The sequence below is a fragment of the Lepidochelys kempii genome, chromosome 11 (genome assembly GCF_965140285.1).
Source record: "Lepidochelys kempii isolate rLepKem1 chromosome 11, rLepKem1.hap1, whole genome shotgun sequence".
Lineage (NCBI taxonomy): Eukaryota > Metazoa > Chordata > Testudines > Cheloniidae > Lepidochelys > Lepidochelys kempii.
The window spans coordinates 74,836,785-74,863,807 of NC_136390.1; the positions used below are offsets into that span (position 1 = coordinate 74,836,785).

At 44.3% G+C, this 27,023-nt stretch overlaps 1 protein-coding gene across 11 annotated transcripts in view; it reads right to left on the reverse strand.

Annotated features, from left to right (window-relative positions):
• Positions 1-11,275: 11,275 nt before the first annotated feature.
• Positions 11,276-27,023, reverse strand: part of USP40 (ubiquitin specific peptidase 40) — a 59,020-nt gene continuing 43,272 nt past the window's right edge. For 5 of the 11 annotated variants that reach the window (XM_073306855.2, XM_073306857.2, XM_073306854.2 and 2 more), the window contains 7 exons: positions 23,442-23,536; positions 22,102-22,220; positions 21,587-21,652; positions 21,107-21,317; positions 18,776-18,871; positions 18,239-18,333; positions 11,276-12,615 (listed from right to left, as the gene is read on the reverse strand). In XM_073306855.2, the coding sequence (XP_073162956.1) occupies positions 12,507-12,615; positions 18,239-18,333; positions 18,776-18,871; positions 21,107-21,317; positions 21,587-21,652; positions 22,102-22,220; positions 23,442-23,536 (791 nt within the window). In that variant the 3' untranslated portion in view covers positions 11,276-12,506. The other 6 variants (XR_012154394.2, XR_012154395.2, XM_073306858.1 and 3 more) reach the window with 6 other exon arrangements.

Genomic DNA, 27,023 nt, shown 5'->3' on the forward strand with positions numbered 1-27,023 from the left:
CCCCTTTCAGGTAGTTGAAAGCAGCTATCAAATCCCCCCTCATTCTTCTCTTCTGCAGGCTAAACAATCCCAGCTCCCTCAGCCTCTCCTCATAACTCATGTGTTCCAGTCCCCTAATCATTTGTGTTGCCCTTCGCTGGACTCTCTCCAATTTATCCACATCCTTCTTGAAGTGTGGGGCCCAAAACTGGACACAGTACTCCAGATGAGGCCTCACCAATGTCGAATAGAGGGGAACGATCACGTCCCTCGATCTGCTCACTATGCCCCTACTTATACATCCCAAAATGCCATTGGCCTTCTTGGCAACAAGGGCACACTGCTGACTCATATCCAGCTTCTCGTCCACTGTCACCCCTAGGTCCTTTTCCGCAGAACTGCTGCCTAGCCATTCGGTCCCTAGTCTGTAGCTGTGCATTGGGTTCTTCCGTCCTAAGTGCAGGACCCTGCACTTATCCTTATTGAACCTCATCAGATTCCTTTTGGCCCAATCTTCCAATTGGTCTAGGTCCTTCTGTATCCTATCCCTCCCCTCCAGCGTATCTACCACTCCTCCCAGTTTAGTATCATCCGCAAATTTGCTGAGAGTGCAATCCACACCATCCTCCAGATCATTTATGAAGATATTGAATAAAACCGGCCCCAGGACCAACCCTTGGGGCACTCCACTTGATACCGGCTGCCAACTAGACATGGAGCCATTGATCACTACCCGTTGAGCCCGACAATCTAGCCAGCTTTCTACCCACCTTATAGTGCATTCATCCAGCCCATACTTCCTTAACTTGCTGACAAGAATACTATGGGAGACTGTGTCAAAAGCTTTGCTAAAGTCAAGAAACAATACATCCACTGCTTTCCCTTCATCCACAGAACCAGTAATCTCATCGTAAAAGGGATTAGATTAGTCAGGCATGACCTTCCCTTGGTGAATCCATGCTGGCTGTTCCTGATCACTTTCCTCTCATGCAAGTGCTTCAGGATTGATTCTTTGAGGACCTGCTCCATGATTTTTCCAGGGACTGAGGTGAGGCTGACTGGCCTGTAGTTCCCAGGATCCTCCTTCTTCCCTTTTTTAAAGATTGGCACTACATTAGCCTTTTTCCAGTCATCCGGGACTTCCCCGGTTCGCCACGAGTTTTCAAAGATAATGGCCAGTGGCTCTGCAATCACAGCCGCCAATTCCTTCAGCACTCTCGGATGCAACTCGTCCGGCCCCATGGACTTGTGCACGACCAGCTTTTCTAAATAGTCCCTAACCGCCTCTATCTCCACAGAGGGCTGGCCATCTCTTCCGTATTTTGTGATGCCCAGCGCAGCAGTCTGGGAGCTGACCTTGTTAGTGAAAACAGAGGCAAAAAAAGCATTTAGTACATTAGCTTTTTCCACATCCTCTGTCACTAGGTTGCCTCCCTCATTCAGTAAGGGGCCCACACATTCCTTGGCTTTCTTCTTGTTGCCAACATACCTGAAGAAACCCTTCTTGTTACTCTTGACATCTCTGGCTAGCTGCAGCTCCAGGTGCGATTTGGCCCTCCTGATAACATTCCTACATGCCCGAGCAATATTTTTATACTCTTCCCTGGTCATATGTCCAACCTTCCACTTCTTGTAAGCTTCTTTTTTACGTTTAAGATCCACTAGGATTTCACCATTAAGCCAAGCTGGTCGCCTGCCATATTTACTATTCTTTCGACTCATTCCTTTTCTTTCATGTGTATTCTGACGGCGGATTGCCATCCTTCTTTCTTGCCTGCTTTGAGCAGGAAGGGAAAGTGAATGTTCTCCCGTTAGTGTTCTGGTTCAGCATCAACTCTCCACTGGAGGTAAATGGGAGCAGTTTACATCTCTGAGCTTCTTTATGGCTGTCTGCAGACTCAGGCAGACATCGCTACGTTAAAGAGCCTTCAGATTGTGAACTGTGTATTTGCTACTATAAAGACTGGAATAAATTTTAACTGAAAGCCTAGAGGCTTCGGCGGGGGTGACAGGAGGGGAGTATGATGGCAGCCTCCAAAAATTACTGGCTCACCGAGCCAGACGCATTCAACCCCTGTTCTAAAATCCATCCACCCCCTATTCAGGACTTCACTGCCACATTGTCTATAATGTCAAGAAGTTTCTTCTGAATCGAGCCTGAATATGTTCTCTCAGTGTTGCCACACATTTGTCCCTGTGCTACCCTAACTCCTCTCCCTTCTTGGAGTTTACCTCCCTCAGATATGTGTAGACTCTAACATCTTTTTGGTGGTCACTTAGAAAAAATTAAAGAGTTAAATAACTAGCTTTCTGAACAAGTGAGTTCCACCAGCTCCCTAATCACTTAGGTAAACTGTAGGAAGTTATAAGAAAAAACAAAATTTTTCCCATAATGAGGTGCCCAGAGCTGAATACAATACTCCAGAAGCAGTCTTGTCAGGGCTGTACAAAGATGGGGCAGATAAAAGATAAAAAGTGGGAGTTCTGTTGGAGGAGAAGGTATTTGTAGAGGCTGGTAGGGGCAGTGTGCTGGGAGAGAAGCTGAGCCCTGGTTAGGGGTCGGGGCTTCTCTGACTAGGAGTCCTATAAAGGTAGCCAGCCAGGCAGGCAGCAGCATAGACAGCTGCAGCAGCCAAACAGAGCTGCAACAGGGGAGTTTAAGCGGGAATGTGCAAGGGGAGTTTGGGGGGGAAGACTAAGAGAGCCAGGCAGAGGAACAGACAGGCTAGTGAAGGGAGTGTTGTGGTGCTCTGGCAGTGTTGTGGTGCTCGTGGGGGGTTTGTTTTGCTGTGGGTGGTGGTGTTTTGGTTTGGTTTGTGTTTCCTGGATTAACAGGGCTTAGGTGACAGACACAGAGGCAGTAGTGGGAGTGACCCATGTCATGGAAGACACAATGAGGATGACTGGATGTGGAAGCTGTGGCATGTGCATGATCCTGGAGGAGGTACCTGAAAAAAGTTTCGTCTGCATGAAGTGCCGCCTGATAGAGCTGATGGAAGAAAAGATCCAAGGCTTAGAGATGCAGGTGGAAAGTCTGGTTGAGTTTAAAAGGGGGGGGGGGTCGAGCAGATGATGGAGCAAAGACATGAGGAGGCTGAAGGGAAAAGCTCAGACTTCTAGATGGAAGCAGGACCAAAGAACTCTGAGGGGAGACTGCTGGGTGAGGAAAGTGGACAGTGGAAGCATGTGACTAAGAGAACCAGGCAGAGGAAAAGACGGGCTAGTGAAGGAGAAATAGAGCTCAGGAACAGGTTTGCAGAGTTGGAAAATGAAGAAGGGGCTCAGCAGGTGGTCACTGAAAGGTGAGAGGGCAAGCAAGAAGAGAAAAGCAACTAGTCCTATAGGAAGAGGGGAAGAGTTAATGGAGATACCACCACCAAATATGAGACCCAGGAGGATATGGGATGGATTGCAGAGGATTGCAAGAGACAATAGGAATCGAGAGGACTTGCAGCCAGGGGGAACAGGGGATAGACAAGAGAATTGCACCATTACCAGGAAAAGGCAAGTCTACATGACTGGGGACTCCTTACTGAGAAGGATAGACAGGCCTGTAACCAGTGGTGAGCTGGAGCCGGTTCACACTGGTTCACGTGAACCGGTTGTTAACCCGCTTCCCTGCAGGGGGCACTGAGGCTTCGATGGGCTCCGGCCGGGAAGTGATGTAATTCCTCCTCCGGCCACCAGGGGTGCTGTGCTGCAGGAGCCATGTGGGCTGCCGCCTGGCCCTGAGCATGAGCCCTGGTGCTGCTGCTGCTGCTCCCCTGGCCCTGGGGCTTCCGCTGCTGCCTGGTGGGTCCCCGGCTGCTCTGCTGGGCCTGGGCTGCGTCCTGCTGCTTTCCCCGTGAGTACCCACCACTCTGCCGCACCCCCTGCCCTGCCTCCAGCCACCCCCCACCCCCTGCCTGCAGCCAGCCCCCACCTCCAGCCACCCCCTGCCCTGCCTCCAACCAGCCACCCTCGCACCCCCTGCTCGCATCTCCAGCCACCCCCGCACCCCCTGCCCGCAGCCTGCCCCTGCCGCACCACGTCCTGCCCATCTCCAGCCAGCCCTGCATCCCCCTGCCCTGCCTGCAGCCAGCCCATCTCCAGCCAGCCCTGCATCCCCCTGCCCTGCCTGCAGCCAGCCCCACACCCCCTTGCCTCCAGCCAACCCCGCACCCTCCTGTCTCCAGCCAGCTCCACACCCCCTGCCCTGCCCCCCGACAGCCCTGCCCCCAGCTAGCCCTGCCCCATGCCCCTGTCTGCAGCTGGCCCTACGTCCACTGGTGCCCTGCAGTTCCCAGGGCAGTAACCCTGCACACCTGCTTCAATGAGGGGGGCAGGGAGCAGCTGGGACCCACACATGTACACACCCTAGGGTGACCAGACAGCAAGTGTGAAAAATCAGGACGGGGGTGGGGGGTAATAAGAGCCTATATAAGAAAAAGGCCCCAAAATCAGGACTGTCCCTATAAAATTGGGATATCTGGTCACCCTAGCACACCCCCAGGGAGTGGCGGGGACCCACACATGTGAAACAGAGCTCATTTCTAGTTCAGGCCCATCTTTTTAAAAAAACTTTAGGCAGGGTTAACACACACCTGTATTTTCCTGGACAGGTCAGGCATTTTGGTTCTTAAATCGCCATCCAGGAGGAATTTTTAAATTTTAAAATATGGGAAAATACGGACGTATGGTAACCCTGCTGGTACAAAAAAATACATACTGGGGCACATCTCTTAAATCAGAACTTTTTATAGGGAACCGGTTGTTAAGATTTTGGCAGCTCATCACTGCCTGTAACCAGAGCTGATCCAGAGGACAGAAGGGTGTGCTGTCTGCTGGGCGCTACGATACAGGATGTGGACCTGAGGCTGAAGAGGATCCTAGTGGGAGAAGGAAAGAATCCACTGATTGTCCTTCACGTGGGAACAAATGATACGGCTAGATTCTCGCTGGAATGTATCGAGGGAGACTATGCCGGGCTGGGGAAGATGCTTAAGGAAATGGAGACTCAGGTGATCTTCAGTGGGATTCTGCCTATTCCTAGAGAAGGGCAACAAAGTTGTGACAAGATTATGACTATCAACAGATGGCTCAAGCAGTGGTGCTATGAGAAGGGCTTTGGGATGTATGGCCACTGCGAAGCATTCATGGACAGAGGACTGTTCTCTCGGGATGACTTCACCTGAGTAGGGAGGGAAATAGACTTCTAGGATGGAGGCTGGCACAACTGATTGAGAGCTTTAAACTAGGAATTTGGGTGAGATGGTTCGGAGATGCCCATGTAATCTCCACGCTGGATTTTAAAATTGAGAGGGAAGAAAATGAAGTAAGAGAGGATACAGCCGTGGGTAGGAGAATGGACATAAGGAGGAAGGGCAGTGTGGATACAGTCTAATAGGTCATACTGGCTGTAGAATGTCCGTGCCTAATCAGGTACAGAATGTGACCAAAGCCAAACAGCAAAAATTAAGATGTTTGTTCACCAATGCGAGGAGCCTCGGTAACAAAATGGGAGGAACTAGAGCTACTGGTGCAGGAAGTGAAACCAGATATTATAGCGATAACAAAAACATGGCGGAATAGTCGTCATGACTGGACTACGGGTATTGAAGGGCATGTGCTGCTTAGGAAAGACAGAAATAAAGGTAAAGGTGGTAGAGTAGCATTGTATATCGAGGATGAGGTAGACTGTAAAGAAATAAGAAGTGATAGAATGGATAAGACAGTCAGTCTGGGCAAAAATCACATTGGGGAAGAAAGCTACTACAGCCTCCCCTGGCACAGTGCTTGGGGTGAGCTATAGACCGCCGGGATCCGATCTGGATATGGATAGACACCTCTTTAATGTTTTTAATTAAGTAAACACTGAGGGAATTGTGTGATCATGGGAAACTTTAACTACCAGATATAGACTGGAGGACGAGTGCTAGTAATAATAATAGGGCTCAGATTTTCCTAGATGCGATAGCTGATGGATTCCTTCACCAAGTAGTTGCTGAGCTGACGAGGGGATGCCATTTTAGATTTGGTTTTGGTGAGTAGTGAAGACCTCATAGAAGAAATGGTTGTAGGGGACAACCTTGGTTCGAGCGATCATGAGCTAATTCAGTTCAAACTGAATGGAAGGATAAACAAAAATAGATCTGTGACTAGGGTTTCTGATTTCAAAAGGGCTAACTTAAAAAAATTAAGGAAATTAGTTAGGGAAGTGGATTGGACTGAAGAATTTGTGGATCTAAAGGCGGAGGAGCCCTGCAATTACTTCGTCAAAATTGCAGAAACTATCAGAAGCCTGCATCCCAAGAAAGGGGAAAAAATACATAAGCAGGTGTTGTAGACCAAGGTGGATGAGCAAGCATCTCAGAGAGGTGATTAAGAAAAAGCAGAAAGACGATATTTTATATTTTTAAGGCCAGGCTTGACAAAGCCCTGGCTGGGATGATTTAGTTGGGGATTGGTCCTGCTTTGAGCAGGGGGTTGGACTACATGACCTCCTGAGGCCCCTTCCAACCCTGATATTCTATGATTCTACAAGGAGTGGAAGATGGGAGGGATCAGCAAGGAAAGCTACCTTATTGAGGTCAGAACATGTAGGGATAAAGTGAGAAAGGCCAAAAGCCATGTAGAGTTGGACCTTGCAAAGGGAATTAAAAGCAATAGTAAAAGGTTCTATAGCCACATAAATAAGAAGAAAACAAAAAGAAGTGGAACTGCTAAACACTGAGGATGGAGTGGAGGTTAAGGATAATCTACGCATGGCTCAAAATCTAAACAAATACTTTGCCTCAGTCTTTAATGAGGCTAACAAGGGGCTTAGGGACAATGGTAGGATGACAAATGAGAATGAGGATATGGAGGAAGATATTACCATATCTGAGATAGAAGCCAAACTCGAACAGCTTATAGGGACTAAATGGGGGGCCCAGATAATCTTCATCCAAGAATATTAAAGGAATTGGCACATGAAATTGCAAGCTCATTAGCAAGAATTTTTAATGAATCTGTAAACTCAGGGGTTGTACCGTATCACTGGAGAATTGCTAACATAGTTCCTATTTTTAAGAAAGGGAAAAAGGAAATAAGGAGGTGTTAGGACCATTATACAAGGCACTGGTGAGACCTCATCTGGAATATTGTGTGCAGTTCTGGTTCCCATGTTTAAGAAGGATGAATTCAAACTGGAACAGGTACAGAGAAGGGCTACTAGGATGATCCGAGGAATGGAAAACCTTTTTTATGCAAGGAGACTCAAAGAGCTTGGCTTGTTTAGCCTAACCAAAAGAAGGCTGAGGGGAGATATGATTGCTCTCTATAAATATATCAGAGGGGTAAATATCAGGGAGGGAGAGGAATTATTTAAGCTCAGTACCAATGTGGACACAAGAACAAATGGATATAAACTGGCCATCAGGAAGTTTAGACTTGAAATTAGACGAAGGTTTCTAACCATCAGAGGAGTGAAGTTCTGGAACAGCCTTCCAAGGGAAGCGGGGGGGCAAAATTAATATCTGGCTTCAAGACTAAGCTTGATAAGTTTATGGAGGGGACGGTATGATGGGACAGCCTAATTTTAGCAATTAATTGATCTTTGACTATTAGCGGTAAATATGCCCAATGGCCTGTAATGGGTTGGATCAGAGTTACTGCAGAGAATTCTTTCCTGGCTGTCTGTCTGGTGAGTCTTGCCCACATGCTCAGGGTTTAGCTGATCGCCATATTTGGGGTCAGGAAGGAATTTTCCTCCAGGGCAGATTGGCAGAGGCCCTGGGGGTTTTTCGCCTTCCTCAGCAGTGTGGGGCACTGGTTACTTGCTGGAGGATTCTCTGCACCTTTAAGTCTTTAAACCACGATTTGAGGACTTCAATAGCTCAGACATAGGTTAGAGGTTTGTTACAGGAGTGGGGGGGGGGGGTGAGATTCTGTGGCCTGCGTTGTGCAGGAGGTCGGACTAGATGATCATAATGGTCCCTTCTGACCTTAAAATCTATGATTCTATGAAAACCGATTCTTTAAAAAGCCTAATTTTTTTTTTAATTGTTCATGGGTTCACTGATCTCCAGAAGGTTTGTGATATTTCGAGAGAGAGAATGAACAGATTAACAGAAGTATACTAGGGAAGTTAAATTTATGGGGCAATAAGTTAGCAGTCTTTTTTTGAAGATGGGGAAAATCTAACAGTTTCAGAGTAGCAGCCGTGTTAGTCTGTATTCGCAAAAAGAAAAGGAGTACTTGTGGCACCTTAGAGACTAACAAATTTATTTGAGCATAAGCTTTCGTGAACTACAGCAGTCTGAATGCATCCGATGAAGTGAGCTGTAGCTCACGAAAGCTTACGCTCAAATAAATTTGTTAGTCTCTAAGGTGCCACAAATACTCGTTTTCAAACGGTTTCAGTTATCAGTATACACAAAGCCTCAGTCATGCAATGGAACATGCCTAGGAAAACTCAATGGAGAGAAGCCAATGGAGCTCCACCCAGATCTGCCAGTGTGGATCAGACTGCTGTACTAGGAAGTAAGTCTGTTTGAAAATTGGGATGAATATAAAATAGTCAGGCCTAGATACACATCTTGGAGCATTATGAAAACGAGCAAAATGAATAGTTCTTTTCACAGAATCTCACCTCCTATTCATCCAAGCTATTTATTTTAATTGTTGAAAATAAATTTTAAAATAGCTGAGTATTTCAGACATTTTGGATAGTCATTCATTTATTTTTTCTCCATGTTCATTAGTATTATTCTGGTGGTTTGGTAACCAATCTAAAATGTATGCTATGGTACAAAGAGCATGAGTGAAACATTTGTTTGTTTATATATATATATATATATATAAAAAATAAACAAACAATTCTTTATTCAGTTTCTGAAGCATACTTGGGAAATAAGGAGCAACACTTCTCCTCACATTGGAGCATAACTGTAAAACTGTGGAATCATGAAAACTCAATTTTAAAAAGGTATTTTCCCCTTTAACAAAAGTCCTTGTTGTGGGCTGATCCACAATGACTTCTCTTAAAGTCTTTCAAGCCAGCATTAAAAACAATAACCCAGTATTGGTCCAGTGCAGTCATTGGTACACTACACTTCAATAAAGGCACATATTACAACACCCCCTTAAGTACTTAATCTATATCTAAATTTCTCTGAGCTTCATGTCTTCTGAAAAGTACAAACTTCACTTATTAAAGGAAGGTGGAAAGAGAAAGGATAGTAGAACTGTCCAACATAGGAACAGAGTAATAAAAATGTCAGCAAATTAAATATAATGTAATGAAATAGCTTGCAAGCACACAAATTCTTTCCTTATTTATCATAATTTTAATCTTGGTACTCATTATGTGAAGTGTCTTCTGAAAAATGTGTGGCTTAACAAAATGTATGTAAAATGAAAAAGGCTTTGGAAAACAAGGTCAGTTTGAGGGAGACAACTTTGCTGACCTCTGCCAAGTCTTAGGAGAGAATCCTTCCATAAATCTAGCATTACATAATTCAACTGCACTTGGCTCTAATTATTTGGTTCTACTCTTTATTTAAGATTAAAATATCCCCTTCCTCCCCCCGACTAATGCCCCAATTCAAGAAAGGACTTAAGCACCTACTTAATTTAAAGCACATATGCAGCCACAGTGAGTCCGGACTGTTCACATGCTGAAAGTTAAGCATATGCTGAAGTGTTTGGCTGAATCAGAGCCTGAAGGCAGGGGACTCAGTTACTCAAACTCTGTCCAAAACAGAAGAATTCTGCTCACCTTAACAGCAGGATTTTCCCACTTCTCTCCCAAAGTTTTAATAGTCACCATAATGAGGTCTTCTACTACTAAGATTACTATACTTACAAAATAAACTATACAAGATTTAGTAGCATACTCTAAATCAATACAGGTACTGTATCCAGTCACTTTGGCAGCAGTAGTTGAATTATAATGAAAACATTTAACTTTCTTTTTCAGAAATTGTTTGAACACTTCCTTTCAATAGTTTACAGGGGCTTTTCCAGCCATGAGTGCAAGGTTTTGTAGTGTATCTGATCAGATAATTAATTTTCCCAGCCTTCTAACAGAGAGAGGCAAACTTGTAGCACGTGATGAACACTTCATTGTAGCTCAGTTAAGGATATGTGGTTATTTTTAATTTATATATCCTATTCTCAGCCTATCATCACAGATATGTTTAAAAAAAAGTACAGTTTATTACAAACGATATATGCTCCAGTGTTTGGTTAATTCAGTGTATCAACACCAAATGAAGAAACCACTGAACCTGACGGCAAATCAAATGATGATGCATGTACTATAAGGGAACATATAAAAAAAGAAAAGGAGTACTTGTGGCACCTTAGAGACTAACCAATTTATTAGAGCATAAGCTTTCGTGAGCTACAGCTCACTTCATCAGATGCATATCGTGGACTATTCTATATCGTGGACTATTCTATTCGACATTGGTGAGGCCTCATCTGGAGTACTGTGTCCTATTCGACATTGGTGAGGCCTCATCTGGAGTACTGTGTCCAGTTTTGGGCCCCACACTTCAAGAAGGATGTGGATAAATTGGAGAGAGTCCAGCGAAGGGCAACACAAATGATTAGGGGACTGGAACACATGAGTTATGAGGAGAGGCTGAGGGAGCTGGGATTGTTTAGCCTGCAGAAGAGAAGAATGAGGGGGGATTTGATAGCTGCTTTCAACTACCTGAAAGGGGGTTCCAAAGAGGATGGCTCTAGACTGTTCTCAATGGTAGCAGATGACAGAACGAGGAGTAATGGTCTCAAGTTGCAGTGGGGGAGGTTTAGATTGGATATTAGGAAAAACTTTTTCACTAAGAGGGTGGTGAAACACTGGAATGCGTTACCTAGGGAGGTGGTAGAATCTCCTTCCTTAGAGGTTTTTAAGGTCAGGCTTGACAAAGCCCTGGCTGGGATTATTTAACTGGGAATTGGTCCTGCTTTGAGCAGGGGGTTGGACTAGATGACCTTCTGGGGTCCCTTCCAACCCTGATATTCTATTATTCTATGACTGCAGTTTCCACGATATGCATCTGATGAAATGAGCTGTAGCTCACGAAAGCTTATGCTCTAATAAATTGGTTAGTCTCTAAGGTGCCACAAGTACTCCTTTTCTTTTTGCGAATACAGACTAACACGGCTGTTACTCTGAAACCTATAAAAAAAGAGTTTAGTAATTGTAAGCACTGAAAAATATTTGACATAAAGATACTGAGAATTAATTAACTGTAATGATCCCAGTTACCCCACACAGTGGTAGAAAAGTGTAGTCTCATCATCGAGCAAGAACTACTGACAATAATGCAGTGAATGTTTTATTTACCATAACCCACAACAGCCTTGGACAGCACAGTGTTTAGCTGGTATTAGAAGCAACCACGTATCCTGTTTCGGTTGTACATACCCCTTGTATTATTGGGGATGTATTCCCAGCTGTACAACACCCAGAGGGGAAACCTTTTTTGGCCTTTTTTTTTTCTTTTAACCTATTGAGGGCTATCAAGTCAGTCAAGCAAAAATTACAAAGGTCCATTTAATTTAAAATAATCACAACCTTTTCCTGAGTAAAAAAAATTCAGTATTCCATCAAATACTCTCTTTCTCTCCTCAAATTTTTAATAACTTAGTCTATAATGAAAAAGGATGAGGCATCTAGAGAAGAAAACCAGCACAGTGACTATATATTTCTATTTTACAGACACAGCTCTCCAGAGTTTTATAGATTTTGAACCCATTTGCTTCTTACTTTGGCCAGCTTAGTGTATTTGTTCTAGAGATTAAGGAAATGCTGAAATCAGTTTCTGCTCATGTTCCTGATGAACAGAGAGCTTCATTATATGGCAAGGAGTAGAGTTTGGACTTGCTGCACAATGGAAAGATTTAATGTAACAGAGAAGGCAAGTACTGAAATGTCACATACACTGTTTAAATCAGTCACTTCTGCAGGGCTCAGATGGAAAACTATTAGCAGTTTGCTGTTGGGCTACTGCTAGAATTACTAGTGCTGCAGAAATTATATTTATCAACAAAATGGCTGCAGAGAGAGAGAGGGGGGAGCATGAACCCAATTTTGATTTAAACTGTCAAAGCTCAGATTTATCAACCAGGCATGTGAACAGAACCTAAGATTTCAGAAGTCAAAAGAGTCAAACAATTCCTTTTAGAAGTTACATGCCTGCATGAAAAAATAGTTTTGTAGTGATGGTATAGGATAGCAATGTCAGAGAAAAATACATATGATTATTACAAAATAGTCACTGAAAGATTATGTAATATAGTCATCCATTTTCTCATTGATAAAGTGCATTTATCTAGCCTGAGAGTAAGTTCCACATTGATAAAGGAATGCTAAAGCATTTCACCAATATAGATTACAGGAAATACAGAGCTGTCCTGAATCCTATAGCCAGTTGTCTCAGCAGAGACTCAGGACACTTCTGAGAAGAGCATCCCTCTGCCGGTCCAGTTGAGGTACTCCATTCTAATTCAGTACATCATTGGCAAGGGTCACTCAGCAAATCACCTGTCCAATGCTATCTGAAGATTCCCACATTGATGGAAAGAGCCACTTCCGGTTTACGATGCTTAGTAGCTACCTTCCCCTCAGAGAAAACATCGTTCTGTAAACGCTGTGCTTGTCGGCTATAAGAAAATCACACGGTGATATTAGCATTAAGCTGTAGTGCTAATAGTGTACTTATAGGAAGCTGTAAATCAATTTGGAACCTGATTACTACTTTGGCAAAGATGACACTGCACTCTGACACTTGCTAATTGTGTATTTAAGTGTGCCCCAGATGAACAAAGGGCTGATTTTTCCATTGCTCTGTATCTTGGGAGGTCAACCTGTGCAAAGTGGGTGAAACATGCTACAAAATCAGAATGGACACACAAAATGCAAGCTAGGGGAGAAGGGAAGGTTACTTACGTGTAACACGAGATTCGTCAAGATGTGTGGTCCCTATCTGTATTCCACTGAGGGTAATGCATACATACCATGCACCTAGAACTGGATTTTTTCAAAGTGGCAATGTCTGTTGGTCTGTGCACGCGCCCCTGCATTACCTCGTGATTTCGCCCGAGGCGATAAAGGATGGGGCAGATCGACCACATCTTTAGTTCCTTCTCTACCTACCATATCCACAGCAGAGGGGAAGGAGGCTGGGATTGGAATACAGCTAGTGGCCACACATCTTGAAGAACCTCCAGTTACAGGTAAGAAACCTCCCTTTCTTCTTCAAGTGATGGCCCCTATTGTATTCCACAGAGGGTGATTAACAAGCAGTACCTAGTTTCAAGGAGGGTGCCAGGAAGAGGACGGAACCATGAAGGGGCGGACTGCTACATCGAACACGGTATCCATCACAGAATCATGCACTAGCGCATAATGAAAAGATGTGTACCGAACTCCACCTGGTTGCCTTACATAGGTCCGCAAGGGGTACGTCCTGGAGCGTGGCCATAGATGATGCCTGTGCTATTGTGTAACGGGCCCGGATCCACCTTGTGGGGACTATCCTGATAGTTGATAGCAGAGCGTAATGAATCCTGAGACTCACTTCAAGGTTCTCTGGATGGAGATGGCCTGCCCTTTAGTTCTCTCTGCTCCAGCAACAAACAGTCTGGAAGACTTCTGGAATGGTTTGGTTCTTCGCAGGTAAAAGGCCAGAGTCCTACCGAAATTGAGGGAATGAAGCTGCCATTCCTCATCTGAGGTATGTGGTTTGGGAAAGAAAGTGGGTAGGTGTATAGGTTGATTGAGGTGGAAGCAGGAAACCATCTTTGGTAGAAACTTGGGATGTAGGTGCATAAGGAGACCTTGTTCTTATGGAATGTGGTGAATGGGGGATCTGCCATCATAGGCCCCAGTTCACCAACCCTCCTTGCAGAAGTAATCGCAACTAGGAAAGTTACTTTCTTAGAGAGAAGAGAAAGACAGCTAGGCCAGAGGTTCAAAGAGGGGCGGGGCTTCCAAGATCTGGCAAACAAGGGGTGGGTAAAGATGGAATGCCTTTCCACAGGAGGCTGGAAGCCACTAATGATTGCAACGTGCACTTTGATGGTGCTGAGGGCAAGCCCTGAGGCCTTTAGAGACAGAAGGTAGTTCAATAGCACAGGGATGCCCAGAACTTCGGGGGCATGACCTCTATATTGGGCCCAGGCAACGAAATGAGACCACTTGGCCTGATAGGACTCCACACGGCGATCCTTTCTGCTATTGGAGAGGATATCACAGACTGTTGGCAAGCAGCCTTGTGCTAGCAGAGGCGTCCATCCAAAAAACCAAGCTGTCAGGTGGAGTGCCCTTGGATCAGGGTGTCCGAGTTTGCCATCGTGTTGAATAAGTAACTTGGGGAACACTAGTAGTGGGAGCGTGGGATGCTTTGACATGCAGAGAAGAAGAGGGAACCAGAACTGACAAAGCCAATATGGGGCAAGCAGGATGACTGTCGCCCTCTCCCGTCTGAGTTGGCGAAAAATGAGTGGTAGGAGTGGCAGTGGAGGGAAGACTGTTGTTCCAGTCCAACTAGTCAACGATCAGTGCATTCCCTATACAAGTGGGTACCAAGACCTCCCCTGGAGCAACTGGTGTTGGTGTGAGATGCGAAGAGTCTCTGGTCAGAGTTCCCCAGAAGCTGAAAACATCCATGAACTGCATTGTGCAGCACCCATTTGCGGTTGGTTGCAAAGTTTCTGCTGAGAGTATTGGCAATCACATTCTGGGTTCCTGCAAGGTAGGCTGCAGCCAGGAGTATATGATATGACATGCACCATTTCCAGAGGCGTACCACTTCCGCATACAGTGCTGGGGACCGTGTGCCACCTTGCTTGTTTATGTAGTAAACTGCAGTGGTGTTGTCAGACATGGCCAGGACATGATGAGAACAGACAGCTGTTAAGAATATGTGGCATGCCTTGCATACTGCTCGTAGTTTGAGAATGTTGATGTGCATCCTGGCTTCTTGGGCAATCCAAGTGCCTTGTGTCATACGATCTCTCATGTGGGTGCCCCAGCCCTCGGATGATGCATCCGTTATAATTGTAAACACTCGGTGAAGACAGGAGGAAAGGTATCCTGGAGCAAACTTGGAGTGGGTTTGTCCACCACTAAAGGGAACAGATGACTTCCGGTGGAATGGTGAGAGGGATGTCCATGGATGGGCACATGGGGGAGTAGATTGTAGCCAGAGTTGTAGATAAGCAAAGTGTGTGATCTACATACACGCTACAATGTTAGCGAGGAGGGAAAGGCAAGTTCTGGCTGAGACAGAGGGACTGAAGTCACCAAAGATGATCAGGTCCAGTAAGCGCTGGAACCTGTCTTTTGGCATATAGGCATGTGTGGAGGCTGCATTGATACACGCTCCTATGAATTCTAGGAATTGTATATAGAGCAAAGTCAATTTTTCTACATTGATGCTCATTCTTAGGGAAGAGTAAAACAAGTTGGGATGTCAATTCCTGAGCTTCTTTTCTGGACTGTGACACCAGCAGCCAGTCATCTAGGTACAGAAAGACAAGGACTCCTTGTTGCTGGAGGTGACCCGCTACCATAGAGAAAAACCTTTGTGAAGACTCATGGGGCAGTTATAAGTCAAAACGGCACGGGCACCAGGTGAACCGTGGGCTCAGGGAAGCTAGTCCCTGGCCTTGCCTGTCCCTTCCACCTGAGGCCCCGCCCCACTGCCCCACTTCCCCTGCTGAAGCCCACCTGAGGAGTGTAAACAGGATTCGCTCCTCATGACTAAGCCTGCGACTCTTTCACGGAGATTGCAGAAGTCATGGATTCTGTGACTCTCCTCCCCAGAGTCTTAGGCAGGTGTGGGGGGGAGGGGGGTGGAATTTTGAGGGGTGGGTTCTGGGCAGCATGAGTGACATTATTGGCCTGCTGGGAGGATTTGAGGACTGGCACTGGCTCAAGGTAAATTGAGTTTGGAGACCCCTGCTCTAAACTAGCTTGGAATTCAAAATGATCCTGGTAGCTTATCTGTGGATTTTACCATCTGTCCATAGTGTAAGAACTCGTATATGGCCATTAGCACCAGAAGGTTCGAGATCCAGAACTGGAGGCTGGCTGAAGAGAAGGTCCAGTCTCTTGCCCTCTTGGTCAGTTGGGGTGGAGCGTGGGTGCTGTTGTATAGCAAGCTGCATAGCAGCCTGAATCACCAGGGAGTTGGGCAGAGGAAGAGAGAACAGGGACTTGCACTCTTTGGGTAGGACACAGTACCTTTTGTCCGCCCCTTTCGCAGTTGGAGGCACACATGGCCAGGGTCTGCCACACAGTGGGTATAGGTTGCAGAATGTCCTCATTGCTCAGTAGGGCCACTCTGGCCAGTATCGAAGTATGAAAAATGTCTAATAGGTGGCACTGCTTGTCCTGCATCTCTTCCCACGGTATTTCAAGGGCATGAGCTATCCTATGTAGTAGGCTCTTGAAATTGATGGTAGCTGGCTGGGGGAGATTGACAACACAGTCTCATCCAGGGATGTTGAGGGACTTCCTCTGGATCCGCCAGTATGGGTGATCAGGGCATCATCTAATCCTGGTTCTGAGCATCTACTTAGCGAAGAACAGGTTGGTGATATGGGAGAGTCCTCCTGTATTGAACAGGACAGTTCTGAAGGCAAATATTAGGGCCACGAGCGCCAATATGGCCAGCCTGGTTGATTCTGGCCATACTGTTACAGCTGTGTAGTCCAGAGATACCAGAGGCTCCTGGGTTAAGGTAAGGGAGGGTATTGCCATGGGACCTTCTGATAGTCATGTCTTCGTTACGGAAGTGGCGGGCCATATGTAATGTCTGGGCCATCAGACTCCATGGAGGAATTGGAGTCCTGCATCAGTGGTGGTGCGGACGGACCCAAGAGTGTCGTATGAACACAGCCAAAAGGTGGAATATTGTGTACGGAGATGGGCCCCTCTTAGGAGGAGAGAATACTGGGGCACGCAGAGAGTGCATGTTTCCCATTGTCAACAGTTCATGAGGCCCGGGAGTGGTTGCAAGTCTCCTTGGAGTCAACCGCACCCGATCGATGGACAGAACCAGGGCCAGTAAGATTCACTGGTTCCAAGACCGGCATTCACTGGATGCCGGTGGAGCTGGTGCCCGGGTGTGCTGATCCATAACCAGGACTGGTGGATCTGGCGAGCAATGCAGGCTTTTGTCACTCTTGTGGGTCTTGGAGCATGGTGCCCCTTCTTGGCCAGAGCTCATGGACAGCAGAGCACCTTTCTTAGACCTGGAGGAAGAGCTACTGCCATGTTTATGTGTGTGCGTCAGTGACTCATGGCTCGACTCTGGCATGGGTGCATAGCACTGGTACTGGTGGAGCCAGTCTGGGGTTCCGTGGCAGGAGGTGTACTCTTGGAGTGTTCAGAGTGATGTATGGAGGGGAGGGAGGATTCCCCGGCCAGGGTCTGACTATGGCCTGATGGTGACCTCCAGGAGGTACTTCTTAAAGTGGAGGGCTCTGCCTTCCCGTGTATGGGCAGGGAAGGAGAGACAGATGCTATATCTGAACATAGTGTGGGCTTCCCCCAAGCACTACAGACAGTGCTGGTGTTCATCGTTGGGGGAGAACAAAGAAGGGCAGGAATCCTGGCCTCTCTGTCATACTCCAGTACTCAGAGGTGGGTTGCTGGAGGCAAGGAATTTTTTGGCGGGGAACCACCAAGGCAACGTTCTGAGTTTGGAGACTTGAAGACTTTCAAAAACAAGAAAAGTACTACATAAAACAACAAAATCCTGACTACATAAAGAATAGAAACATTTTTTTGAGAAAAGTTTGGAAAATGCATCACCAAGGATGAAAGGACAGCTGAAGCTCCAACTTGGACCATGCGGTAGTGAAAAGGAACTAAAGATGCAGTCGGTTCACCCTGCCCTTTATCACCTCAGGTGAATCCACGGGGCAATGCAGGGGCACATGCACGGACCAGCAGACACTACTACTTTGAAAAGCTCTGGGCACATGCACATTACCCTCAGTGGAATACAACAGGGACCATCACTCGAAGAAGAACTGAAGCCCCACATGTTGAATGGGTTCATGGTGCAGACATAGTATTAAAAACAAGAAGTTTTTGAATTACTTTTATTCAATGCACCTCCTTTGGTCCTGTCAGGACTGACGACTGTTACTAGGCGTTGACTATCCTTAGTTACATCTTCTGCCTCAGACAAAATATCACAGCACTAAAAATCTGTGAAAGCTGGTAAACCCCTTTACATATCTGAGAACACAAAAATACTGTAATAAATACCTTTTCTTTTTTTCCATTGCAAGCTGCCTCTGCGTCTCCTTTCCAATATCATCTCTCACAGTACTGAAGTCCTTACCATCCTCAAGTAGGAGATTCTGTTGCCAGAAGGTATTGAGTGCATTAGTTTATTTTTAGTTCTCATATTATATCAGCCTCTTAGTAGTTTAATATAGTTCATTTGATTGAACATTTTTTTTAAAACTTACAATCTTTGCACCAAACCACTTGGGTTACTGAATCTGAAATAATACAGGGTGGTGGGATCCCCACAGTACCCTACGCACTCTTCCATTAGGCTGGTAACGAGCATTAGGAGAGGCAGCAACAGGAACAGTGCCCTGTCCCCAGTCTCACACAAAGTTGTGACAGATGTTTATATGCAGTCTCTGTCATACCCATGCAAAGGAATACAGAAGAATGAGGCAGAAATCAGGACACAGTGGATATTATCACTGTTGAAGCTACGTGCTTGTTCATTAATACAACTGGCTGTTAAATCCCAGCTATTTTCACAACTGTGTTAATTCTTAAGTTTACCTTTACACCGATAATGTCTCCATCTTTCAGGTGAAAGGGTGCTGACTGCAAACTCTCCTGTTTTTTCTTCCGTTTCCTCTTTGAAATTTGCTGGGTCTGAATAAAGCCAAAGTATCAAAAAGTGTTCACATGTCCTAAGCCTAGAGATTTCAGAGATTCTTAAACTGATTTTTGTTGGTTTCACCTTCTAAGGTATGAGCGGCAAAGAGTCCTGTGGCACCTTATAGACTAACAGATGTATTGGAGCATGAGCTTTCGTGGGTGAAAACCCACTTCGTCGGATGCATGTCATCCGACCAAGTTGGTATTCACCCACGAAAGCTCATGCTTCAATACGTCTGTTAGTCTATAAGGTGCCACAGGACTCTTTGCTGCTTTTACAGATCCAGACTAACATGGCTACCCCTCTGAACCTTCTAAGGTATAAAACTCCTGGGGGCAGCTGCTCTTCAGCAACTGAAGAGTCTTATTTATTCTTAGAATTGCATATGTACCTATGTCAACAAGTTTTCCTCCAGAGGTCCCCGTACCCTCATTCACCATGAGGTTTCCCACTTATCCTTCCTCTTCTCCATACACATACTTTAAATTTCCCACATCCCTCCAACAAAGGAGGTCTAGATTATACTGCATTTATAATCAGTTAACTACAAAAAAAAACAGGAGTACTTGTGGCACCGTAGAGACTAACAAATTTATTAGAGCATAAGCTTTCGTGGGCTACAGCGCACTTCATCGGATGCATAGAATGGAACATATAGTAAGAAGATATACATATACACATACAGAGAAGGTGGAAGTTCAGTATATTGAATCTATTTCCCCATGTTAAGTATCCTCACACCTTCTTGTCAACTGTCTAAATGGGCCATCTTGATTATCACTACAAAAGTTTTTTTCTCCTGTTGATAATAGCTCATCTTAATTAATTAGCATCTTACAATTTGTATGGCAACTTCCACCTTCTCTGTGTGTGTGTGTGTATGTATATATATATATATATTCTTATTATATGTTCCATTCTATGCAGCCAATGAAACGGGCTGTAGCCCACGAAAGCTTATGCACTAATAAATTTGTTAGTCTCTAAGGAGCCGCAAGTACTCCTGTTCTTTTTGCTGATACAGACTAACACAGCTGCTACTCTGAAACCAGTCTTATTGATCTCTCCTAATAAGGAAGCCATTCCGTACCCCTAATCGTTTCTGTTGCCAGTTTCAGTACCTTTTCCAAATCCAATATATCTTTTTTGAGATGGAGTGACCAAATCTGCCTGCAGTCTTCAAGATGTGGGCGTACTATGGATTTATATAGAAGTAATATGATATTTTCTGTCTTCTTATCTATCCCTTTCCTAATGATTCCCTACACTCTGTTAACTTTTTTTTATTACCATTGCACATTGAGCAGATGTTTTCAGGAGAACTATCCACAATGACTCCAAGATCTCTTTCTTGACGGGTAACAGCTAATTTAGATTCCATCATCTTGTATATGTAGTTGGGATTATACTTTGCAATGTGCATTACTTTGCATTTGTCACCACTGAATTTCATCTGCCATTGTGTTGCCCAGTCACCCAGTTTTGTGAGATCCCTTTGTAACTCTTTGCAGTCAGCTTTGGACTTAACTATCTTGAGTAACTTTGTATCACCTGCAAATTTTGCCACCTCACTGTTTATCCCTTTTTCCAGATCATTTATGAATATGTCGAACAGTACTGGTCCCAGTAGAGACCCCTGGAAGACACCACTGTTTACTTCTCTCCATTCTCATAATTTATTCCTACCCTTTGTTTCCTATCTTTTAACTAGAGTACCTGGCAATGCTTTCAGGATCATCTAATGATCCTTAATTTAACTTAACGACAAGTCTTTTGTTTGTTATCTTAATCACCCTGCCTCTGTTCATAGACAAACTCCTTGCCACAAAAGTGGAAGCTGTGAGCAGCACAGAATTCATCACATATCACACTCAAGTTGTGTTGCAGTTAAGAGCTCTGTCTGGGGTTAGGGTGAGCGATGTGAGCAGACCTCAGGTATGAAATGGCGTGGGGGCTCATAAATGGCACCCCGGTTCTACTGGCATAGGATGTAACTGAACTCATTGTCCTTCCACTGAAATCAGGAAGAGTTGGATCAAGCCCTTAAAGAATAACCAACCCCATTCACTTCCAAATCCACCTGATGGGTAATACTGAATGAAATGTGTGTTCAAAAGTATTTAAACTTTCCTACTTTACTTTTATATTAACAGTCTCTGCACAAAGTAAAATTGTTGGCATCTGTCATTCCAGTCCCAAATTAGTTCCTCTGTCATTTCAGATCTTACCCAGCTGGAGACTGTCATCCACTCAAACTTCTCAGGGAAGTATTTTGCAATTTCGATTTTCTCCACAGGGAGAGAATAGTGAGCAGCAAGTCTATGCCTCAGTGCCCATGCTGTGCATTCTTTGGAGATATCCCACACCAAATCCACAGAGTGGTAGTAATCCCTCTCCCCAGGTATGCCCATCTGCACCCGAAGCAGCAAGTCACTGGGGCTGTGATCAGAAAAAATAAAATAAGGGGTAACAAAGTTCTTGCGAATCAAGCTTCCAGGAGCCATGCACATTCCTGATCAATTCTTTTCCTTCTAAGGAATAGTTCTGCTGGGAAATAAGAAGTAAAATAATCTGTTTGTGAAATAAATATCCTAGAACAAAGCACTGGCTGGAACCCTGACTGAAAGTTTTAAGTTAAGAACTGCTAGATTAAGTCTCATCTAGTAAGGTACATCAATAAAATACTAATAGGAATTTGTAGTACTTACCCCAGATTCTCTTCCTTCTGTAAAGGCTCAATACAGATTTCTGTTCTGCCTCCCAGTTTATATTCACTAATAAAGAAAGACAAATGAGTTTTATTAAGATTACACCTTGGTTTTGTTTTTTTAATATTTAAAAATCATGTGTTATAATTTGACAAGTTACAGTTTAAAGGGATGGCAAAACTATCTTATGTTGAGTTGGAAACTAAAGTCATAGCCTGTTTGAAAGCAACACGAGGAAAAAAAAATCCAATCAGGTGCATACTGCATTTCAAAAATTCTAAAGAAAAAGTCAGCATAACCAATAAACATAACCTGATAAAAAAAACAAAACATGATATTCCAGATGAAAAACATCTAATTTATAACAGTTACTCAACTCACAACACTGAAATTACCAGGAATGGGTTTTCTGTTAATACTGACTGAACTGGTATATTTCTCCACCAATCCATCTCACAATCCAGTCATGTAGCGTTGCAACAGACTGAAGGTTAAGTGTTCAATTAGAAACCTACTTGAGTTGTTGCTGGTTGTTTCGTAAAAGCTTGCCTGGGCGCTTACTTTCCAATGTCCAGGCTCTGAGAAACTCGGGTGATGGGACACTGAGCTCCTGGAAGAATGGCAAGGTCATGGCCTGAAAAAACCAAACATCTCTTCAATAATTTTAGTTGCCAAGATGTAGTAATGCCACACAATGTAACCCATTTGACTGATCCTCTGTGCAGTATTTAAGCAATCAGAAATATAGAGAATGAATTTACACAGATCTACTTCTACTCTATTGTCCACTTAACTACTGTCTGGTGTGGACTACAAGGGGCGGATTTCCTTTTCAGCCCCAAAACAAATCTGAGTGAACTCCCTCCCCAACATTCCTCAGTTTAACATATAGTTTCTGAGATTCTTTGAAAACACTTACAGACTCGTTTATATTTTGGTTTTAAAAGTGAATGAGATGAGACATGATCACTCCAGCCAGATGCAGAGTAAGCTTTCCCTACTCTTCTGCAAAAGGTATATCAAATGCACACCGCTGTTTCCATTCTGAGTTGGTTTCTTTGATGTGCATAAAGGATGTAAATGTTCAGCATGGCCTTTCATATTCGTCGGCCATACGAAAAGCGTTTGGCTGAAACCAAGCTGTTCCAGTCTAACCTAAAAGTGACATGTAATATGGAGCACAGTTAAGATGATAGTCACCCTTCCCCATGCAGTGAAAATGGAACAACCAGTTGGGTGAATAATGTGCCCTTTGCAGTGGAATTTATAAAAATCTATTCAGTTAGTTATGTTTTCTTGTCCAAAAGCTTGCTACAATTGTTAAGGCATCAGGAATAATTACTAAAATGCATCTTAGATTCCACTCAACAGGGCCAAATCCACATCTTCCAAAATGACATAACCAGGCCTTCTTAGCACCAAAAGCATTTATTGAATCATTAAATTCAACATATGAAACAAAAAACTAATACAGGAACAATGTAGAAATGGAAAGTGGTTCTTTTGATAGTGTTTGTAGAGGTGTGTGTTTCTCTTATTTATCACTTTTACAATAACAAGATAAAAGTAGGCCTGCAAACCATAAGAGGTAAAGTTCAGATGAAGTGCAGCATGACGCTAGCAGCTGGGAACATGTAAAAGGTAGAATGGCAACTGCAGGAAACAGATACTAGGAAAATGTCTGAGCTACATGCTCATATTGCCTGTTGGTACTTACCACTGAACATGGCATATAAGCAAATGCCATATCAGAACATACTGGAGATGAGGGGAAAAGGAAATAAAAAATATATATTAATATAGCTCACTCATAGAATCACAGTAGCATGGTGATATACAAAGAATAGTATCTAACCTGAATTTTCAGATCCTCCAGAAAAGCTTCTCCAGAGATTTCCACATTGCCTGCATAGCAAAGCCCGATGTCTGACTGGACATATGTTGGGGAATCTTTGAAGAGATCAGTAGATACAGTCAAAGAAAAATGACATTATATAACCACATGTATTGTTCTATACAATCATAGAATCATAGAATATCAGGGTTGGAAGGGACCTTAGGAGGTCATCTAGTCCAACCCTCTGCTCAAAAGCAGGACCAATCCCCAATTAAATCATCCCAGCCAGGGCTTTGTCAAGCCTGACCTTAAAAACTTCTAAGGAAGGAGATTCCACCACCTCCCTAGGCAACGCATTCCAGTGTTTCACCACCCTGCAAGTGAAAAAGTTTTTCCTAATATCCAACCTAAACCTCCCCCACTGCAACTTGAGACCATTACTCCTTGTCCAGTCCTCTTCTACCACTGAGAATAGTCTAGAACCATCCTCTCTGGAACCACCTCTCAGGTAGTTGAAAGCAGCTATCAAATCCCCCCTCATTCTTCTCTTCCGCAGACTAAACAATCCCAGTTCCCTCAGCCTCTCCTCATAAGTCATGTGTTCCAGACCCCTAATCAGTTTTGTTGCCCTTCGCTGGACTCTTTCCAATTTATCCATATCCTTCTTGTAGCGTTGGGCCCAAAACTGGACACAGTACTCCAGATGAGGCCTCACCAATGTCGAATAGAGGGGGACGATCACGTCCCTCGATCTGCTGGCTATGCCCCTACTTATACATCCCAAAATGCCATTGGCCTTCTTGGCAACAAGGGCACACTGCTGACTCATATCCAGCTTCTCGTCCACTGTCACCCCAGGTCCTTTTCCGCAGAGCTGCTGCCTAGCCATTCGGTCCCTAGTCTGTAGCTGTGCATTGGGTTCTTCCGTCCTAAGTGCAGGACCCTGCACTTATCCTTATTGAACCTCATCAGATTTCTTTTGGCCCAATCCTCCAATTTGTCTAGGTCCCTCTGTATCCTATCCCTGCCCTTCAGCGTATCTACCACTCCTCCCAGTTTAGTATCATCCGCAAATTTGCTGAGAGTGCAAACCACACCATCCTCCAGATCATTTATGAAGATATTGAACAAAACTGGCCCCAGGACCGACCCCTGGGGCACTCCACTGGACACCGGCTGCCAACTAGACATGGAGCCATTGATCACTACCTGTTGAGCCCGACAATCTAGCCAACTTTCTACCCACCTTATAGTGCATTCATCCAGCCCATACTTCTTTAACTTGCTGACAAGAATATTGTGGGAGACTGTGTCAAAAGCTTTGCTAAAGTCAAGAAACAATACATCTACTGCTTTCCCTTCATCCACAGATCCAGTAATCTCATCATAGAAGGTGATTAGATTAGTCAGGCATGACCTTCCCTTGGGGAATCCATGCTGACTGTTCCTGATCACTTTCCTCTCATGCAAGTGCTTCAGGATTGATTCTTTGAGGACCTGCTCCATGATTTTTCCAGGGACTGAGGTGAGGCTGACTGGCCTGTAGTTCCCAGGATCCTCCTTCTCCCCTTTTTTAAAGATTGGCACTACATTAGCCTTTTTCCAGTCATCCGGGACTTCCCCCGTTCGCCACGAGTTTTCAAAGATAATGGCCAATGGCTCTGCAATCACAGCCGCCAATTCCTTCAGCACTCTCGGATGCAACTCGTCCGGCCCCATGGACTTGTGCACGTCCAGCTTTTCTAAATAGTCCCTAATCACCTCTTTCTCCACAGAGGGCTGGCCATCTATTCCCCATGTTGTGATGCCCAGCGCAGCAGTCTGGGAGCTGACCTTGTTAGTGAAGACAGAGGCAAAAAAAGCATTTAGTACATTAGCTTTTTCCACATCCTCTGTCACTAGGTTGCCTCCCTCATTCATTAAGGGGCCCACACTTTCCTTGGCTTTCTTCTTGTTGCCAACATACCTGAAGAAACCCTTCTTGTTACTCTTAACATCTCTTGCTAGCTGCAGCTCCAGGTGCGATTTGGCCCTCCTGATTTCACTCCTACATGCCCGAGCAATATTTTTATACTCTTCCCTGGTCATATGTCCAACCTTCCACTTCTTGTAAGCTTCTTTTTTATGCTTAAGATCCGCTAGGATTTCACCGTTAAGCCAAGCTGGTCACCTGCCATATTTACTATTCTTTCGACACATCGGGATGGTTTGTCCCTGTAACCTCAACAGGGATTCCTTGAAATACAGCCAGCTAATACAATACCTTGCTAAATACAATACAGCCAGCTAATACAATACCTTGCTAAAAATCATAACAGTTAATGAATGGTCAATTCAGTGTTCAATAAATGTGAGATTTCACTTTCATTTGTTTAATTAACCATCCTCTCTCTAACATTATTATATAATTTCATAAAACCTCTAATACCTTTAGTAGGATGCAAAACTGGAAAGAATTCAGCCTGTCTTAATACTGCAAATTTCAGCTTATGACTGATTACTGTCAACCACAAATGAAAAAATTCTTAAAACCTCAAAGGCAACGTTGAACCAATTACCTCAAAATGAGTGGTGTGTAAGATTTGCCTCCTTATAACTTCTTAATTAGAAAGAAAGTATGTGCTTACTAAGTAGATCAGAAACCAAGACAGAGTGTAAAATAACATGATTTTCCCCTCTGCCAATAGATGTTAAAACGGTGTTCAACAACACAGGTATTAGGACAAGGAAGCCCCAATGAAAGCTATTATCTGAACAGCATTCCAAGAAGATTGGTACAGCTCCACATCTTACATAGCAAGAGTGGGATATATTATTTAGTGACCAGTTATGCTAATTTTGAAGCAGGGAGGAGAGTAACAAGAAAAGACAGAATACTGAGTTCTTCTGTAATGCAACAGAACTCTGTACTGAAGAGGAGGGTTTTTTCCTTCGTTTGGCAGCAGGAAGAGGTGGAAAGTAGCTTTGGTTTTTTCCAGTTTGCATTATTTCTCCACCTTATTTTATTCCTTCCCCACTTCATTTAATCTTCCTACCTTAACTGGTATTGTTTGATTTTATCAATTTTAAATGAGCAAACATTTCTAGAAGAAAGCAATGTATGCATCACCCTTAGTAGCTATGCCCTATTTACTCACCCATCATTTTGCAGCTTATGAAAAGTTACATTTGTCAGCAATACTTTGGGCTCATCTACACTACCGCACAGTTCAGATTACAGGGGTGTGAACAGCAACCAGCACTGAAGTGCTGTGGGTGCAAACTAGAAGGTTCCTAGTTCGCATTAATGTAATCCTCTTCAAATAGGACTAAGTTAATGTAATGTAGTTTTCACATGGGAGGAGTTACAGAGCTGTACGTTGCTGCACACTGATATTCACACCCCCATAATCCAAACTGTGGGGCAGTGTACAGAGTTTAAGGATTGTGGTTAGATGTTCGGCTGCATCTGTGTGGGTTTTTTGTATGCTGCCCCAGCTCTGCACAAACAGCCAGCACAGCAGAACTGGAGTGAACCGCCCAATAACCACAAGATCCGTTAAGGTAAGAAGGCACCCTGCCAGATTTATTGTCAGCAAAGTGCGGTAATAGCACCTGGCA